The sequence below is a fragment of the Pteropus vampyrus genome, unplaced genomic scaffold (assembly GCF_000151845.1).
Source record: "Pteropus vampyrus isolate Shadow unplaced genomic scaffold, Pvam_2.0 Scaffold23, whole genome shotgun sequence".
NCBI classification, from domain to species: Eukaryota; Metazoa; Chordata; class Mammalia; order Chiroptera; family Pteropodidae; genus Pteropus; species Pteropus vampyrus.
Window position 1 is genome coordinate 10671557 of NW_011888804.1, and position 19531 is coordinate 10691087.

General features: G+C 36.5%; 1 protein-coding gene across 2 annotated transcripts in view; it reads right to left on the reverse strand.

Moving 5' to 3' along the window:
- The window catches only part of MAPK1 (mitogen-activated protein kinase 1), an 83870-nt gene that overhangs the window by 19958 nt on the left and 44381 nt on the right, over window positions 1-19531 (reverse strand). For both annotated transcript variants that reach the window (XM_011355955.2, XM_023528297.1), the window contains 5 exons: window positions 16754-16936; window positions 14883-15072; window positions 6830-6946; window positions 1583-1697; window positions 1156-1287 (listed from right to left, as the gene is read on the reverse strand). In XM_011355955.2, the coding sequence (XP_011354257.1) occupies window positions 1156-1287; window positions 1583-1697; window positions 6830-6946; window positions 14883-15072; window positions 16754-16936 (737 nt within the window). The remainder of the gene's footprint in view (window positions 1-1155; window positions 1288-1582; window positions 1698-6829; window positions 6947-14882; window positions 15073-16753; window positions 16937-19531) is intronic.

Sequence of the window (19531 nt, forward strand, 5' to 3'; positions counted from 1 at the left end):
ACCCTGCCAATAGACACCCGGTCCACCTAGATAATCCAGAATAATTTCCCTATCTTAAAATCAGCTGACTTTAAGCAATCTTAATTCCCTTTTGTCAGGTAATAAAACATATTCAGAATCTGGGAATTAGGACATGAACATGGATACTTGTGGGGGTGGGGTCATTATTCTGTCAACCACAGCTTCATATAATAGCACGAAGTTAAAAAAAAAAATAGTTGCCTAATATATTTAACAGATACAGGTTAAATGGGAATAAAGGACAATTATTAAACAGTTAACTTAAAATATCAAAGAATAAAATCTAAAATATCACCTTTTTTCTTTTATAGATCATGCTCTTGGTGTCTCATCTAAGAAATTCTTCACTGAACCTAAGGTCACAAAGATTTTGTCCTATTTTCTTTTCAAAATTTAATAGTTTTGGGTTGTATATTCAGGTCTTTGTTCCTTTTTCTTTTTTTGCATATGGATGCCTAATTATTTCAGCATCATTCGTTGAAGAGACTGATACAAGCAACAATACAGATAAATCTCAAGTGGAAGAATCCAGACATAAAATGCAATATAGTGCATAATCGCATTTATATAACATTCCAGAAAAGGCAAAACTATAGGGACAGAAACTAGATTAGAGATTGCTAGGGACTAGAGGGAAGGAACTGAGTACAAAGGAACATGAGGTGACTTTTGGGGTTGATGGAAATACTCTATTATCTTGATTGTAGTGGTAGTTACATGACTGTCTTTATACATTTGTCAAAATTCAAAGATGTGCACAACTAAAAAGGGTGAATTTTACTCTAAATAAATTATTCTTTAATAAACCTGACTTTAAAAATTATCAAATGATGAGATGAAATAAGGTATAATTTATTTTGCAGGATCCTCAACTTTCTGAACCATAAATATGTGAACTTAATCCAGATTAAAAAGTAACAAAGAAACTAAAAGGTAGACACTCCCCGACTCCCTTACCTACTACCACTGCTCCCAAATAAAAAGGGAAGAACGTAATAAATAGGCATTATCCAGTAGCCATAGGCTGGCTAACTTTTCAGGCTAGTGACCTAATAATTTAACAAAACAAACAAACAAACAAACAAACAAAAGAAAGCTAAGCCAAAGAAAAATAGTGAACAAAATCATATTTACCTTTGGAGTCAGCATTTGGGAACAACCTGTTCCATGGCACCTTATTTTTGTGTGGAAGAGAAAGCAAATAGTTTCTAGCTTTTAAATTGATTATGCAATTCAGGTCTTCCTGTGATGGGGATCCAAGAATACCTATCAGATAAAATAATTAGCTGTTAATTATTAAGACCAGGGTAAACTGACCACATACACCATCAGCCGTAGGACGGAATGGATCCTGATAATTAATGTCTTCTCATACCACCTCTCAATGCTTATTTTCTTATTAAGCTAAGGGTCCTTAACATTTTAAACCAAGGAAGATTAAAAACTCATGTCTGTCAAAGGTTAGAGTTGTTAGAACTCTTAATTTCATGAAGTGACTCTGATGTAAACTGTGGGCAGTGAGCTGAGTAAATCTAGCCCCTAATGTGCTCAGGAACCTTACCCAGAATGTGGTTCAGCTGGTCGAGATAGTGCTTCCCAGGGAAGATAGGCCTGTTGGAGAGCATCTCTGCCAGAATGCAGCCTACAGACCAAATATCAATGGACTTGGTATAGCCCTGCAGTAGAAAGGAAGGAAAAATGAAGAATGATATCTGGTGTTATATGACACAAGATCTTCCTACACAAACAGGCATATGGCTGACAGGAGTTTTAGCTTCTCTTTTGGTTCTATAATTCAGAAATAAATGAAAAGAGCATGAAGAAACGAATAACAATTTGGCTTTCTTAAAAGATGTTGAACAACCAAGATTACTCAATTTTATTTTTCTTCAAAGTTGATTTATTATTAAATTAGAATTTCCAAAGTATACTTCATTCTTTTTTTCCCAAATGATTTGAGGAAAAGAATTAGAATTCGTTTAGGGTAAAGCTGGAAAATGGAAAAAGCAGTAACACCCACTGCTTTAGAACGTTTGTGGCCCACTCACTCATTTTGGAAACCTGGAAACCAACTCAAAAAGAAGGGGCACTGTTATACTCCCAGAATATCTTTATCCATTTTGCAAATCATTTTCAAAAAAGTCAAGCTGAAAACTCTTGATCTCTGCAAAAAAAAAAAAAAAAAAAAAGTGTGTGCGTGTGTGTGTGTCTGTGTACGCATGTAGAAAAAAAAAAAAAAAAAAAAAGTGTGTGCTGGCTTTAACATATTTTCCCAATATTTTACCAATCCCTATTTCTTTTCTTCTTTTTCTATTGATTTTTCAGGTATAATTTTTCTTTTAAAAGAATTCTGTGAAAAGACACAGAAGAGTTATCTATATCATACAACAGTGCAAAAAAAGATGTTTCTCCAAAGGATCTAAGCCGAATTTCAGAATGAAAAGCAAACGGGACAAAATAACAGGTGTAGTGATAAATGGAAAAAGAAATGTAGAGAACAGCTAGAGAGAAAAAAAAAAAAAGTCAGCTCAATATTAAAGTTTAGGGAAACAGCAACATTTTTTGGAAAATCAAATAAAGAATTAACAATCAGATCTATAGCCATGATAAAATGAGGTTGAATTTTAAAATAATTCTTCCCAAAATTCTTGTAATCCAAAATAACTTTTGCTTTGGGCCAAAACTAAATAAAGAGCATTTAAAGAACACAAAAAGTAAATAAAAGGAATCAGGGCTCCCTGGAGAAATGGCTGCTCCAAGTCTGGGACAGGGAAAGTACTATAAAGTAAACTAGACCATTAGTGCCAAAAAGCAAGGATAGTGTAGCGGGGACATGTCAAAAGCAGTTCCCACTGGAAAATCTGGGATAATATGAACATCAAAATTCAGAATGGTATATATAGATTATAAACTACTGAATAAAATAATCATGAATTAATAAATAGAACTAAAATATAGAAGCAATGATAAGACTTATCAATGGATGGTAAAACTTTGTGAAAGTTTGATGAAGGTAACTTACATAGTCTTAAAGTATTTCTCAACAAATTCCTATTAATTACTACCGTAATAATTATTACTGTAATTAATCATAATTATGGTGGAGACCTGGAAGACATCATCTTAAGCAAACGATCAACATACACTGTATTGATATTGACATAAATCAGATATGCCCCTGATATGATGCATTAAGAAGAAGAAAATATTGTTTCTGTGGTATTCATGCCCCAAATGCATGACACAAAACTAAGGTGCATTCTACAAAACAGCTGACTTGTACCCTTCCAAAATGTCAAGGTCAAGAAAGGCTGAAGAGCTATTTCAGATTAGAGGAAACTAAAGAAACAGTGCAATGTGTGAGCCTGGACTGGGACAGGGCGAGGGACAAAAAGAAGAAAAGGTATAAAGATTATTACAGAAAACACATCCGAAGTTGTATTAAATTTCCTACTTTTGATTACTATACTACGGTCATGTTAGAGAATATCCTTCTTCTAAGGCAAAGTTTCTCTCCTTTGGCACTAATGACTTTTTGGGCTCAATAAGTCTGTTGTGGGGCTGTCTGGTGTACTGTAGGACGTTTAGCAGCATCTCTGACCTCTAACCACTTGATGCCAGTAGCACTCCCCTCTCAGCTGTGAAAACCAAAAATGTCTCCAAACACTACCAAATGTCCTCAGGGAACACTGAACCACTGTTTTAAGAAAATAAACACTGAAAGGTTTAGTGGTAAAAGAGCACACCTACCAGTTATTCTCAAATGACGAAAACACACACACACACACACACACACACACACACACACACACACACACGCATAGAATGAAAAGCAAATGGGAAAAAGGATAAAGAATCGGTGAGTCTGAATTTGGAGAGAAGGGTGTGCAGGAGTTCTATCCAGCAGTTCTCTAAGGGTGGTGCCGAGGCCCATCCAGCTTTCCCTAAGGCTCTGAGAGGTGACGCTCCATTTATACTACTACTGTTGCTGTCTTTTCACCCATCTCTCGAAAGTCAAATTTCTTACAGGAGATTTTTCCAGAGGCAACATGACATGTGATATTATACATGAAATGTGATAATATTCAGAAAACCTACATAATTCAGTGACCCAGTATTTTCCAAATGCTTAATATTACAAAATCATGCACGGGTCTGAGTGTAAGGTAGACCAATGGATTTTAATAAAACAGTACAAAAAGTTCACTGACATGGTTTCGGATTCCATGTTACAATCAACCTTTCATTTGTTGAGTTGTGGTATCAGAATAGCCACAAGTAGCTAATATAGTCCCTTTCTCAACTAAGTATCCATGTGAAGACTTCTTCATTAACTTACATCAAAACAACATATTTGACAGAATGCAGACCAAGATGAGAATCCAGCAGTATTCTATTAAACCAGACAATAGAGATTTGCAAAAATGAAAATGCTATTCTTCTCACTAAAATATTTTTGTGGAAAACAGACATTTTAAATAAAATATCTAATTTATGTTAATATACAGGAGAGGTTTATTGTTATTTAAAAATTAATATTTTAAAAGTTTCAGTTTTATTTTCTATATAGTACATATTGATAGATCTAACTCACATAAACAAAACCTGGTTGGAGTCTTTGATAACTTTTAAGAGATTGAAGGGGTCTTGAGGCTAGAATGTTTGAGAACCACTGCCTAATACTTTTCTTGAAACATTTCTGCAAGTTGAAAATTCTATCAAAATAAAATGTTACAAATTCATATACATGCACACATTACTCTAGGTTTGCTCAAACTGGGACAATTCGAGTATTAAAAAAAAAGATAACAAGAAGCACATTAAAAAGAATCCATGAGTCTATAAAAATGTTTTAAAAGCAAAGGTAGGTGACAAAGGAAGTGAAAGAGAAAAAAGGGAAAGCTCTTTTTCATAAAAGAATGCCAGCTAATAAATGTAAAAGGAACAATAAATTTAGAAAATCACCGTTTTTGCAAACTCTAATACGGTGACTAATAGAGGCAAGGGTCATCAAGGGGTAAACCACCGGGAGAAAGGCTGCTAGGAAACAGAAGATCTACATATATGGTTTCCAAGAATCTGTGGAGTTTGTGCTGGAAAGGTGTGACCTAAGCCTAATCATGAGGAACTAATCAGAAGAACTAAGAATGTGAACCATTCTGCAAAACAACTCATCTATACTCTCCACAGTATTTTGGTATCATAAAGAAGAAAGGGTGGGACGACTGTTCTAGTCCAAGCACAATCCATGGAACTTGATTAAATCATGGACTGAAACAAAACAAAAATATCTGTAAAGAATTTGGGGAGGGGGCAAGCAACTGGGATGTTACTGAATTAATGCTGATTATCTTAGGTGTGCTAAGGGTATTGTGACTGTGGAGAGAGTACTCTCCCTTTTTAGAAGTAGTAGTATGCCCCAAAGGTCTAGGAATAGTGTTAGTTTATGTTGGTGAAGTGTCAGAGGGTTTGACAAAAAAGTAGAGGAAGGGAGGGAGGCAAAGACAGACAGGCAGAAAGTGGTAAGATGTTAATAGGTGGTGAACCTAGGTAAGAGGTATATGGGTGTTCACTGTACTCTCAATTCTTCTACATTTGAAAATGTTCTAAATTAATAAAAATAAAAACATGAATACATTGCTAGAAGTAATATTCTCAGGCTGCAAATAAAAAAGATTTTCACTATAGTTAACTCTGCGAGGAGAAGGGAGAGCTGGGCACTTTGCAGAACACAGAGGCCACTCTCCTGGCTACTGTCCTCTGGAGGGTGACTGAGAAATGAAGACAGTGGTGGCATCTCAAGTTGTGATGGAGGCTACAAGGTCATGAAGCTGCCAGGATAAAAAGCACACCGACAGCTCTCCTTTACAACCAGCACACACCAAACGCGTGCAAGTGAATGCCTCTGGTTTGGAGTGGCTGTCACATGGGCCAGTCTAAAGAAAAAACCTGGTGTGTGGGATTATTTGTAATACAGAATAAGAGAATCAACAGAGCATTTTCTTCTTTGAAACATCTGCTACACTGAATCCTTTACAATGGAATTTACTTTAATGAAATTTTACTTCTGTAACTGAATTGAACAAATGTATGATATCAAGAATAACTGTTTTAAACAAATTCCATCTCCTCACAAAAACAATCTAATGTTCATCCCAAGCCCTTCTACTAGTAATAGATGGAGGAAGATAATGCAATTTCTGGTTCCTAGACCTGAGACACAAGGTCTAATGTCTATTTTCACTGCTTTTCTCCATGTATCTTAACGTTACATTACAGTAAATGGAATTAAATTCAAGAATCTCATAATCTTGAGTTATTAGATACAGGAACTATGTCAGGCCAACTTAACTCCTCTGAATCTAACACCTTATTCATACACTATTTGCAAATTATATACTAAAAATACTGAGTCTCAATCTCCATAGACGCCCTCAATGCTTGCCACCTGTTTCATAAGTGTAACACAGATGACATATTTCACTTTTTCTTGCTTTTATATATTTATTCCATCATTTCTTCTGATCAAGACACAGATCTTGTTAGAAGAGTTTGCCTGGGACCTAGATGTACTCTTCCCATCCATTTGGAGCCTAGAGGAACACATGTCACTTGGATTAACATAATTTTGAAAGTTCAATGCTGAACAGGAGATTACAGCAGCACCTTGGTTCTGGCCAAACACAGGCTGGCCAGATAGGCAAAGACTCGATCCAGGTAGAAAGAGGCTTACTGAGAGGGAGGTTTACTGCAACATCCAAAGTTCTTTGGTTTCTTGGTTTTCTTTTCATGCAAACTTGGTCCTTACCTTGGAATTCAACATAATTTCTGGAGCCCTGTACCAACGTGTGGCTACATACTCCGTCAGGAACCCTGTGTGATCATGGTCTGGATCTGCAACACGGGCCAAGCCAAAATCACAGATCTAAGAGAGAAAAGAATGCAACACCTTAGAGATTCTAACCAATTTAATATCAAAACATCATAAAAATAAGACAACAGCAATTTTTATGGTAATAAGTAGCTGCTACTATTACTATATGGCAGGCTCTTTGTTGGGAATTCTACATACTCATCCTTATTTAATCCTCACAAACCTGAATCGCAGTGATGACAATCTACATGTCAGAGACAAGGAAAGGCTGGAGGAGTCTGTAACAAGATACATTTTAAGAGGTATCCCACCTTTCATTATCTGCTTATCTCATATCAATTTCTTCTAGGTCACCTGACAAAAACTGTTCTGTATAAAAATAAAGTCATCAAAAACCGCCCAGGATCCTTTCTAGGGCCCTCACCTGCTGGCACTCCCCCGATCATCACTGCTAGGATAAACTCTTCACCTTGTATTTCTGCTTCTCAGATTTCACTTCCTGCTGTTCTTCTGCCTGTTCCATGAATGTAGGTATTTCCAAAGATTCTTTCCACTTTCCTTCCCTTCCTTGTAGTCAAATCTACTCTCAAAATTTTACAAGGTGTTTCATATACTAAGACTATTTTAAAAAAATATCCAGCCTCTAATTTCTCCTGACTCACTGCTGGCCTTTCATCATCTGGCCATCCAATACTTTGGTTCTACTCCAGGCTCCAACATATATAAAATATAACTATAATATATTAGGTAATACAGTTGCAGGACACTGTAAGTCCTTGGTCCCTTGGGAACAAACCTGAGAGAGAGGTATGTTAATAAAGACCAGCCAGAGTATAAAAGGTGGCCTAGAAGACAGACAAATTTGGAGGCTTATTGCTTTAACAGAGCTAAGAAATGATAAGGCCCTGAACTCAGGCCATAAAATGGAGACAAGAGGAAGGGACATACCTTGGAAATATTCATAAGATTTAAATGGACATCAATCTCTGCTTAGATATCCCATAGTTGAGAGCCTCAATAATTCAGAAAGATTCAGGAATGTCCTATCCACCTGACAAATGTCTTCCTCTAGCCTCAGACACTAGCGTCTACACATACCACCTCTGATCCTACAGGCCCTGCTGCTTGCTTCAATTGTAGTATTCAAGAAGAGTTATATATCTGTGTTGCATATTTTCTGTCTCTTGACATACGGTCACTGTATCTTCAAAAGGAGCAAAGAGCAAACCTCCTTCTCCAGTTACTACTCCAAAGGCCACTTTCCATGTGTACTCTCACAGTGAAGAAATTCTAGGTCCTGTTCCATAGCTACCTCCAGCCACTGTCCTCTCTCAGTCTACATAACCTCTACCATAGGCACTGGTCTCACCTTTCAAAGCTGGCTTGCTTGCCAATACCACTATAACCCCGACACCATGGGCCTGTCAGAGAATCTGGTTGATATATGACCATAAGCTTTTAATAGGGATCATAGTAAGTTCTAACTTTGGCTTGCCTTATCTTGAGGCTTTTATGTACCTGCATCCTATTTGTTTCTTTATAGCCTTCTTGCCTGTATAATAAACTGCAGGAAGCCTTCTCAGTACTTGTGCCCAGGATATTCACTAGCAACATCATCCCATTAGGCATGATTTCCAACTTAGAGAAGCAATGAATGATTGATTCCTTTGTCTGTAGGGGAGTCCTCTATGCCACTGAGAATCCTCACCTGCCCTGTTGGACTACCACTGACCGACCCATTTCGGTTCTGTGTGGTTTGAACTTTTCAGTGTCTGTGACCCACAGTTTCTCTTTTTTTTCAGGACTAACACTTTATTTTTAGATTCAAGTTCAAACAGAACTTGTTACTCTATGTGCCTTCTGTAGTGTAAACGGACAATTGAAGTCACGTTCCGAATCTGCATAGAAGAAATACTGCATCTTGTCAGCAGAGAAAAGCCAGAAGCCCCAGATCATGACCACAGATCCTTCACCATCCTCTATGCATGGCATCACAAAGACTAGATAGATCGAAATTTGATACACAGCTTTTTGTGGGTCAGCTGAATCACAAAACAAACCCCAGATTTTTAAAAATCAAAATAAAAGAAATTCACAGATCAATGAGGCCACTTATTGATGCTGATGTTTCCATACTCCCTTGGACTTAGACAAAAGCTAAATTGTTGCCTAAGTGCTTTTTCTAAAACATAAGTCACCTCTCTGGCTCAAAAATTTTTTAACTAATCCCTTGTGTACACTGAATGAAGTCCATGTTCTTTACACATGACTTTCAAGACCATTTACAAACTGCCAACAAGCCACCTTCCTGATCTCATCTCTCCGACCACCATCTCTGTCCCACATCTGCTTCTATTTACCCCAGACTATATCTGCTTCTCTTACTATGCAATGCCTTCTCAACTGTGTGCCGTATCCATGCCATTCCTTATTCTAAATACCCAATTTGAAAGTTATCACTTCTGAGAGGTTTCCTAGGAATCAATACCACTTCCAAGAATTGCTCACTTTTCTGAACTCCTCTACTACTTTGTTTGATGCATATTAATATAAGTACACAATCACAATCCATGACAGTTAGCTATGCATTTGCCTGTCTCTCCAACTAGAATTTAAGTCTCCAGAGAAAGGCAATATTTGACTTACTTTTTATTTCTAAGTGTCCTATACATAGTGGGTACTCAACATCTGATGAATAGATGCCTTACTTTAAATGTTTATAGGAAACACAACTGGGGTGAATTAATTGGCAGGGATTCTAGTACAGCAGGTCCTTGAATAACATTGTTTGGTCCAATGTCATTTTGTTATAATGTTTAAAAACTTAACTTTTATTTATATCAATTAGCCCATGTAAAACTGGTTTCATTACATGTCTGCTTAAAGTTGCAGAACCTATCAACAACATTAAGTGAAGACTTATTAAATGACTATTTTCATAATATTTGAATTACTGATAAGATCTTAAAAATAAAAATCAGGATATAAAGTTACCAGGTTGAACTCTTACATTAATGATGATGTTAATAAAATTATATTGTTCAAAGTGGCAATATTAAGGAAGAAGGGATAACTAAAAATTAGAATTATTAGCATTCCTTCACTAGGAAAGACAACTTATCACTCTGAATGCTGCAATACATCTATTTCTTTAAAGTTAAAAACAAATGTGCAGTTGCTCTTCCTCCTTTCTCTCCAAGAAATCCAGTCCAAAAGTCATTAGGTGTGGTCATGCAACCTAAGGGTCACTGTTGGGTGGGGAAAACCACAGTATCCCAGAGGGGTAGGTAGCATCCAACTTGAGTTAAGAGTGGGCTCCAGATGGGAACATGGTCTAGGTGAGGTGAAGAGAGTCCATGTGGCAGGAGCAGCACACGCAAGGGGTTAGAGTCTGAGCAAAGTGAGCAGAGGGCCCACGGATTACATTGTACAAATCAGTTATTTCACTGGAGTTTGTAAAATGGTGACTTTTCTAATTTTATTATTTTAATTTACTGGCTGGCATTCTTTTAAAGAAGAGGTGTCATCCTTTCTCTTTAGTTACCAATTTTCAGAACAGTGAGCTGGTATAAGGGGGACCATATTTTATTATTTGTATCCCCCATGCCTAGTACAGGGTACAGAACCAGCAGGTTCTCAAAACTTATTGGTCATAATTTAACAAAGAAAAAGATGTGGGGTTTAGACCTTTAAAAGACTTAAGACCTTTAAAACTCCATTCACAGTGATCAGTGGAAAGCTCATGTGATTAAAAAAAAAAGTTCCCTTAAAACACTACAATACTGAAGACTGACTAAATTTATATGGCATTAGCCAAAAAACTGCCAAGGCTATAAAATAAAGAAGCAATCATATTTAAGATAATTCTTTATGAAGGAAGATAGACAGCTAGCATATGGTACAATAAACATAAAATAACCTATAGCACCTTCTACCTGCCTACTTTTTGGGCTATGTAAATTCAAATATTCATAAAACAAAGGAAGCTCCAAAGACAGGTTTCATTTCCTATCTTCTAGAGTCCAGTACGTCCAGAACCACACGTGCTGTGATCCCAGCATCCCAGGACTCCTAATGGGATTTCTGTGGACTCAGTCTAGCAAAAAGCAAAGATACAGACTGCTAGAGACCACGACCTCCTGGTAGTTCCATTAAAAATATGCTAGCAGAATCTCCAATTCTTTGCGTTTCTATGGCCCTGGGAAATAAAAAGAGTCAAAACTGAGTCCCAGAATGGTCCCCAGAAGCCAGCCTCTGTTGGGTCCCAGGGCTTCAGACAGCAAGTGCAAAGTATGTTTATGGAAACCAAAAAGGAATCTGATTGCTGTTGGCCTTAACTGGTATCAGAGTCAAAAGTTAAAGGACTACGACACTGACAAGAGCTGACATCTTGAGGGCTCAAGAGTAGGAAACACTTCAGTAACACAGAAGCCAATGGAAAAAGGAGAAATGACATAATCACCTACTTGAAAATTCAAAGAGATCTAAATAACAAGAGGTGAGTAATGTCACAGGTTACAAACTTTCTAGACACAGGGGCCACTGGGATGAGCAGTGGGATTACTCCAAGGTACTGAGGATGTGATTGTTGTAGTGACTCTAGAGCTCAATCAGAAAAGACTATTCTCCCTATCAGTGCTCTCTCCCAAGATATATGTACCTGAACTGCCACCATACCCCCCAATCTGCCTTTCAGACGTACTCGCCATGACAAATCAGTGATGATGTATACCAAACTTGTCTTTGGAATGAGAGTCTCTTCTGAATATTTATGCCCATGTGAATGATGCACAGCCCATATATACATTTTAAAAAATGTGGGTGAATTATACTGTGTAAATATCTAAACCATCCTATTGTGTTTTTGAGTCTCTGTGTTAAATTGGGTTTTAAAAACAATGCCTGGATAGTGCAGATGGCTAACAATACACATATATCAGTGTGGCTGTAAATTTGAGTGAGTAGTGAATAAAATGGCCCTAGGTAAAGACAAGTCTGCTAACAGTGAAGAGACAACAGACAAAGTAGTATGATTCTGTTTGTATTCTTAAGGATGAGGCATTTTCAAACAAAAGTCAACTTTTCCCAGAAATATTACATAAAATATTGATTGGGAGTGTCTCGCCAAAAACAAAAGCAATCTGCAATAACAGTATTGTGGCAGAAAGAAACAGAAAGAAAAAACACTAGGAGACACAAAAATATTCACTGTAATTTTCTGAGAAAACCACTAAGAGCCAACGAAGCATGGCCATTCCTAAAAGGGCTTCATTCCTTTTATACCCACCTGGTTTTTAATTGCATAGATCCATGGGAAAGGATCTAGTTACATCCCATGTGGAAAGTACATGCATCTAACTTGGAAGTATCTTAAGAGGTAACAAGAGTCCAATCCAACCATTTCTTATGTAGTAATCTGTCTTCCATAACACCTCACGGGATGTCAGCCACTCTGTTTTAGACTCCCAATGACAGCAGACAAGCAGACCATCTAATGACAGAAACCACTGCCTTTTATAGACAGTTCCAGAAGACTCTCCGTGATTTACCTCCAACCAACTTCTCCAGCTTTAGTATCAATGATTCCTTTTTACTTACCCAAAGCTGTAGCTGCATGGAGCAGGTCTCTGTTTGTGTACTAGGCCCTTACTATTTACTTTTATTTCTGTTGTTCCTTCTGCCTACAATACCCTATGCCCAACACAGCCACTTGTCTACTGAAAGCCTTCCCATCCTTAGAGAGATACAATCTTCTTCCTGATGCCTCTCATAGCTCCAGCCAGAACTAACCCACCTCTCTCCTTTGTATTTGTATATCATTCTTTTCAATATCTCTGTCATAGCAGATATTATTACAATCATCCATTGTTTCAAATTTCTGACCTATTTCAGGAACAGACACTTATCTATCTCCCTTGCCAGGTACATCTTACAGGGCTTCTCACAGCAATGTCTGCTGAACTTCAGTCCAAGAAACAATCACTGCTATACATCTAAATGTACTTTTTAAACAGTTTTATTAAAGTATAATTCACATACCATTCAACTAACCCACGTAAAGTACACAATTCAACGGTTTTGGTATAATAATCACAGAGTTATACAACCATTATCACCATCCAATATTAGAACATTTCTGTAACTGCAAAAAGAAACCTTATACCCATTAGCAGTCTATTCTCAATCTCACTGGCCTGAGGCAACCACTAATCTACTTTTTGTCACTATAGATTTGTCTGTTCTGGTCATTTCATATAAATGAAACTATACAATATGTAGTCTTTTGTGATGGGCTTCTTTTATTTATATGAAATCTACCACATTTATCCATCATCTGGACATTCATTCCACTTTTGGGTTATTTTGCTACTATGAATATTTGTGTTACTTTTTATGTGGATACATGTTTTAATTTTACTCGGATATACACATAGGAGTGGAATCTTTGCTAACTAACACTAATCATCTGACTTTTTGATTACAGCCATCCTAGTTTGTATGAAGTGTTTTCTCATTTTGGTTTTGATTTGCATTTCCCTACTGACTAATGATATACTTATTGGTCATTTGTATATCTTCTTTAGATCAATATCTATTCAGGTCTTTTGTTCATTTTTAAATTGGACTATTTATTATCTTTTAATTGTTGAGTTGTTTTTCATATATTCCAGATGTCTCTTATCAGATATACGATTTACAAATATTGTCTCCCATTCTGTGGGTTGTCTTCACTTTTTTTTTGATGGTTTACTTTGTAGCACAAGTTTCTAAGCTTGATGAAATCTAATTTTTTTTTTCTTTTGTTGCTTGTACTTTTGATGTTATGTCTAAGGCTCTGCCTAACGCAAGACTGCAAAAATTTACTCCTGTTTTCTAAGTGTATTCTAGTTTTAGGTCTTAAATTTAGGTCTTTGATTCATTTTGAGTGAATTTTTGTACATGAGGTGGGTCCAATATTATATTCTTCTGCATGTGCCTATCCAATTGGTCCAGCACCATTGTTGAAAAGACTATTCTTTCCCCAATGATCTTGGCACTTATTGAAAATCAGCCAATCACAAACACATAGATTTACTGATTCTCAATTCTATTCCATTGATCTACATGAATACTCTTATGCCAATATCCCACTGTCTTGATTACCAGAGCTTTGTAGTACATTTTGAAATCAGAAAGTGTGAGTCCTCCAACTTTATTCTTCTGTAAGATTATTTTGGCTTTTCTGCGTCTCTTGAATTTCCATATGCATTTCAGGAACAGCCTATCCATTTCTGCAAAAAAAGCCTACCTGAGGCTTTGACAGGAACTGCATTGAATCTATAGATCAATTTGGGGAGTACTACCATCTTAATAATACTAAGTCCTCCATTCTATGAATATGGGATGTCTTTCCATTTAGCTAGGTCTTCTTGAATTCACATGTATTTTTATCAGACTGAATCTACATCCCTTCATCATATCTAAGACATTTGTAGATCTCCCTATTTATTTAGCTCTGCTACCTAATAAAATAGAAATATATACACACGCATTGCCCATTTTCAAGAGAATTCTCAGGACAGTAAAGTATCTAGAGCTTACCTATTTACTGAGAATGGCTTATTTAGGTGTTATTGTCAGTGAGGTTTTCTGAGTGTTCTCTGCATAAAATTTATTGAAGAAAAATGTCACCAATGAAACAGATCACTTTTTAACTTACGCATAATGCATGTGATCCTATATATATATATATATATATAAGTACAAATGTATGCAATAGTATAGAAAAAACTTTGGAAGAACATACACAAATCTGTTTTAGTGGTTATCTCTGGAGAGGAAGGTGCAATGAGATAAAAGAAGAAAACTAGCATTCTTGCATTTTTTTTTTTTTTTTGCCATAAAAATGTTTTCGTGTATTTCTGGTATAATTTTAATAATAGAAATGCCACCGTGTAAAAGAGTTTTTTCAATATATAGCATCCTAAGAGTAAATAATCTGGCTGACCTTGAGATCACAGGTGGTGTTGAGCAGCAGGTTGGAAGGTTTGAGGTCACGGTGCAGCACATTAGCTGAATGGATATACTTTAACCCTCTGAGGATCTGGTAAAGAAAATAGCAGATATGGTCGTTGCTGAGGTGTTGTGTCTTCAAGAGCTTGTAGAGATCTGTTTCCATGAGGTCCTGCACTATATATCTGTTTGGACGGGGTTAAGGTAACACACCAAATAGCTGGTCACACTCAGCAGAGCACTGAAGACAAAACGAACCCTCTCCCCAAAGAGTCCATTATTACATCATGAGGCCCCTATGGAAATGAGAAACTGATGACAACTTATATATCTTTATGGAAGGAATATGAAGTAGTTAACTCCTTTTTAGGTCCTGTGAGACAACAGGCATTATATCTGCCTGATGTGACCGATTATGGGCTTAGAATGAAACCTCAAACAGGCTATTGTGGGTTATCCCTGTTCTCCAAGTTGTCCACCATCACAAAGCCCCTCTAAGAAGTCTTTGTTGGAAGGGACTGGGAGAGGGTGGTGGACGAGCAAACATTATACACATCCTCTTCTCTTTGTCTCGGCAACTTATAATGTCACTGTTCTTTTGCCTTGCTTTTAGTTCTCTCATTCTCCTCAAAAATCTACCATAAAATTTTTGGAAATATAGGCCTAAAATACACTGCTACTAAATTCGACCCTTATTTATTTGCTTGATCCTTCAATTAATTAATATTAAGATCTGGTGAAATCAGGCTTAGAAGGGGCTCATGCTAGCGTGCTCCTCTTGCTTTCTTGCCAATCTATGTAACTAAGCATTCAGAATTTTAGCTATGGCTAACTTTTTTCTTATAGAAATTAAATTATAAAAGCCTTTAGCTTTTAATTTCATAATATTATTTCATTAGCAATGTTTTTGCATTTCTTATTAATTTCTGTGTAAATATTATTGTACGTCTCCTACATATTCATGATAGATGAGACATAGTATGGGATTCAAAGGAAACCAACTCGAAAACTTGTCATCTGAAAGAGACTTAATTTTTACCCAAAAGGTAAAGCAGGACAACAGGTGATAGCAGCAGGAGGCATTTCACTTAAAATATCACTACAACTTAGTAACGGAGCTGTTTAAAAATGGAAAGGGCTGCCTAGAGACAGTGAGCTGCCTCTTCAGGGAGGGGCGGAATGCTAATTAAGCAAACTGGTAGGAATGCAGTACTAGCTGAAACTCTAACTTTCTTCTGGCAGATACTCTTCCGTATACTTAATGCTTCTATTCTTTCAAGTGTAGTCTTTACCCAGGTTGCATCCTCAGGACCTGTTTAGTCCAGATTTCCAAATGTTGGTCATAATTAGTAACATAATTTCAGAGCTGATTAGCCTTAAAGATCTTGAGGGCTAGTACCTTGATTTTAAAAATAAGAAAACTGAGATCTAGAGATAAAATGACTTTGTCTAAGATCAGGACAGTAGATTTGACTAGGTGATATCCAGGGTATCCTCTTTCTTAGTCCACGGCTCTTCTTTTCCTTTTCATCATCATAACAAACCATATCCTGAATGGAGAAAGCGTGACTGGAAATGGTTACTAACCAAGATTTCCCATAACTACACTTAAAGGAAATCTTTACTGAAGCTAACAAGAAAAAACATCAGACTTGCCAAAGGCACTAAAAATAGATACAACTGATAAAATAAATCAGAGAAAAACTTTATATTATGCAAGTGTTATAGTAAATGGCAAGCAGATTACAATTTCCCCTTAAATGTGCTTTATATACTTTTCTTTTACTCTGTAAGTCCAGGACATTTCAAGTTACATTTACTTGACAAGGTGATCAAGCAGTGGAGTCAGCTGTCTGAAAAGGATACACATCTTTCATTTGCTCGATGGTTGGCGCTCGAATAATATCATTGATTCCAATGATGTTCTCGTGTCTGAAGCGCAGTAAGATTTTTATCTCCCTCAGGGTTCTCTGGCAGTAGGTCTGGTGCTCAAAAGGGCTGATTTTCTTGATAGCTACTCGAACTTTGTTGACATTATCATAAGCAGAGCTAAAAAAAAAAAAAAGGAGATGGGGGAGGGAAGAGATGGCATTAAGAACTGTTTTCAGAACATCTTGGCAGAAAGAATGCAAACTGGTAAAGTATTAAATGTTTAGCACTCTGGGTAAATATTTGTTTCATACACATGAAGGCAGCATGTATATTATCCACAAAAAGGCCTCAAGTTATCATGCAGCTAGAGGATGCAGCTGGCACAGTATAGAGCACATACTGAATCTCAGACCTAACCGAGGGCCTGGCCTGGCCCTGGTAACTGTGGATGGCCATTTTCATAAACCCAGCAACATGGGTTTATGCCACATATATACACAAAAACATTTTCCCACTGTTTTTAACAGCAACAGCATTCTGGTGAGAGTAATCATTTCTGCCTCCAAAACAACTTCCTGCTGTTGTATTAGATTCCCCTAATTCAGCAGAAACATTCAAACGACCATCAACCACATCTTCATCCCTAACAAAAATGGACCCGAGAAGACACCTTGAATACTTATATCAACTTTGTCTTACTTGCAAAATTACATCACTCTTTCTCCTCACCCTTCGCCCAAAAATATTTAACCAAGGTGTTTGAGTAGTCTTATAACAAAACCTAAAAGTATTCTTCAAAAAATACTTTCATAGCCATAACAAAGGCCCAGTTATTTCTAAGTTGTCCTTAAGGTCTGAATTCCAAGCAGAAGTAATAATTCTATCTTTAATTTTATGATGAATTTGAATCTTAAATATTATTACTATATTTTTATCAGTATTCTATTGAATCTTCTCTATAAAAGCTTTTTATAACAATAAATACCAATGTCTGGTCCACTGACTGGGGCAATGAAATAAAATTGACAGGCAATAAGACATTATTTCTTGTTTCCTGAGGGAAATGCTAGAAATATAAAACAGTAAAGTTTATTCTCAAGTCTGTGCTTCTACAATGATATTTATCAGTCTACTTATTTTGAGACTTATTTGATGCATTTGCCTGACTCCATCAAAAAACTATGCTGCAGGAGAGACCTTATCTCACTCAGCCTCAATTGGCCCACAATACCATTAATACACTGTACACAGATATCCCCCAATCCTTTAAAATTAAAAATATGTTCTTAAATAAAACAATCATTATTCAAATCTTATTTTGCTTTGGTTTGCTGAATGAAGGCCTAAACCAAACAAAGGGATATGTACATGTTGTTTAAGCAAGCTTATTCAATATTAGGAATATTTTCAGAAATTAACTTTTTGAGTAATTCAAATCATAGCTAGTCCCTGAGTTACAAAAAAAAAAAAACAACAAACAAACAAAAAAACAAAGGGAACATAGGTTAAAATGGCTGTAAATTACTGGTTTAAACTCTACACTAAAATTTCTAGTTTTACTGAAACATGGTAGTCAAACATGGCCATAAATTTGCTTTCAAGAACAAGACTGTTGGGGGGAGGGGTTTATGGTCAGTGTACCCCTCTAACTGTATCAACACTCAGAGATGAAATAAATAACAAACTAGCCTGTTTTAAGTGAGAAGGCATGAGATCATCTTCACTGGTTCCCACTTGAAAAGAAGGTGTGACCCTGTCTATGGAGTTAGGTCTACTCCTGTCTGTTCTTCTCCATTCTGCTGCTTTTCTGGTTTACACTATCTGCCAAAGAACTGATCATGAAGAGTTTATACTTTCACAATAACGCTATATTTGCTCACTTCTCATTCAATCTGTTTTGTTTTATTTTTATTTTTTTCAGTATACCTTTTACCATGGATTATTTCTGGTGACTCTTAGTGTTTGTTTTAAAATCATTTTGGCATTATCAACTGTTTTTTTCCCCCCTCTCAGAAGTTAATCTTTGCTCATTCCCTTCTCCCAACTACTGCTATGCCACTACAGCTTTTGCTTTAAATGTGTCTCCTGTAAACAACTTATGGTTGCAGTTTGGGATCTTAAACCAATCTGTGACTACAGTCTTCAGATGGGTTAATTTTAGATATTCATATTTTTCTTTTAACTGATAAACTTGTTCTTTTCAAAAATAAAAATTCAAGATTAAATAAACTGTTCAAGGTTAAATGAATAAAGAATTTCTTCTCATTCCTATATGGCTGAATTATAATTAAAAATAAATAAATAAGGACTTCCAGTCCAAAACGACAGTGTAGGAAGTCTAAACTCACCCCCTCCCACAAACACATCAAATTTATACCTACAGACAGAGCAATTCCCCCTGAAGAAGAAATGAGGGCTGACTGAATAGCTTCCATGCAATCAACAAGAGAGACCACATAGGAATGGGTAGGAGAGATGGAGACAAGGTACCAAAGGGATCCCATCCTCAAAGCACTGACCTGATAAAGGGAGGGATCGATGAAAGGCCTGCACACAGACTTGCCCACCCTGGGGTACAATTAAAAAAACAGTGGTTTAAAGAGCACCTAGGCTATCAGAAAGCAATCCATTTACTAACCCCTAGGGCATCTGCCAAATGGGAGGGGAACTATAAGACCATACTTTTACACCATATATAAAAATAAACTCAAATTGGATTAAAGATTTAAACATAAAACCTGAAACTATAAAATTCCTAGGGGGAAAAAAAAA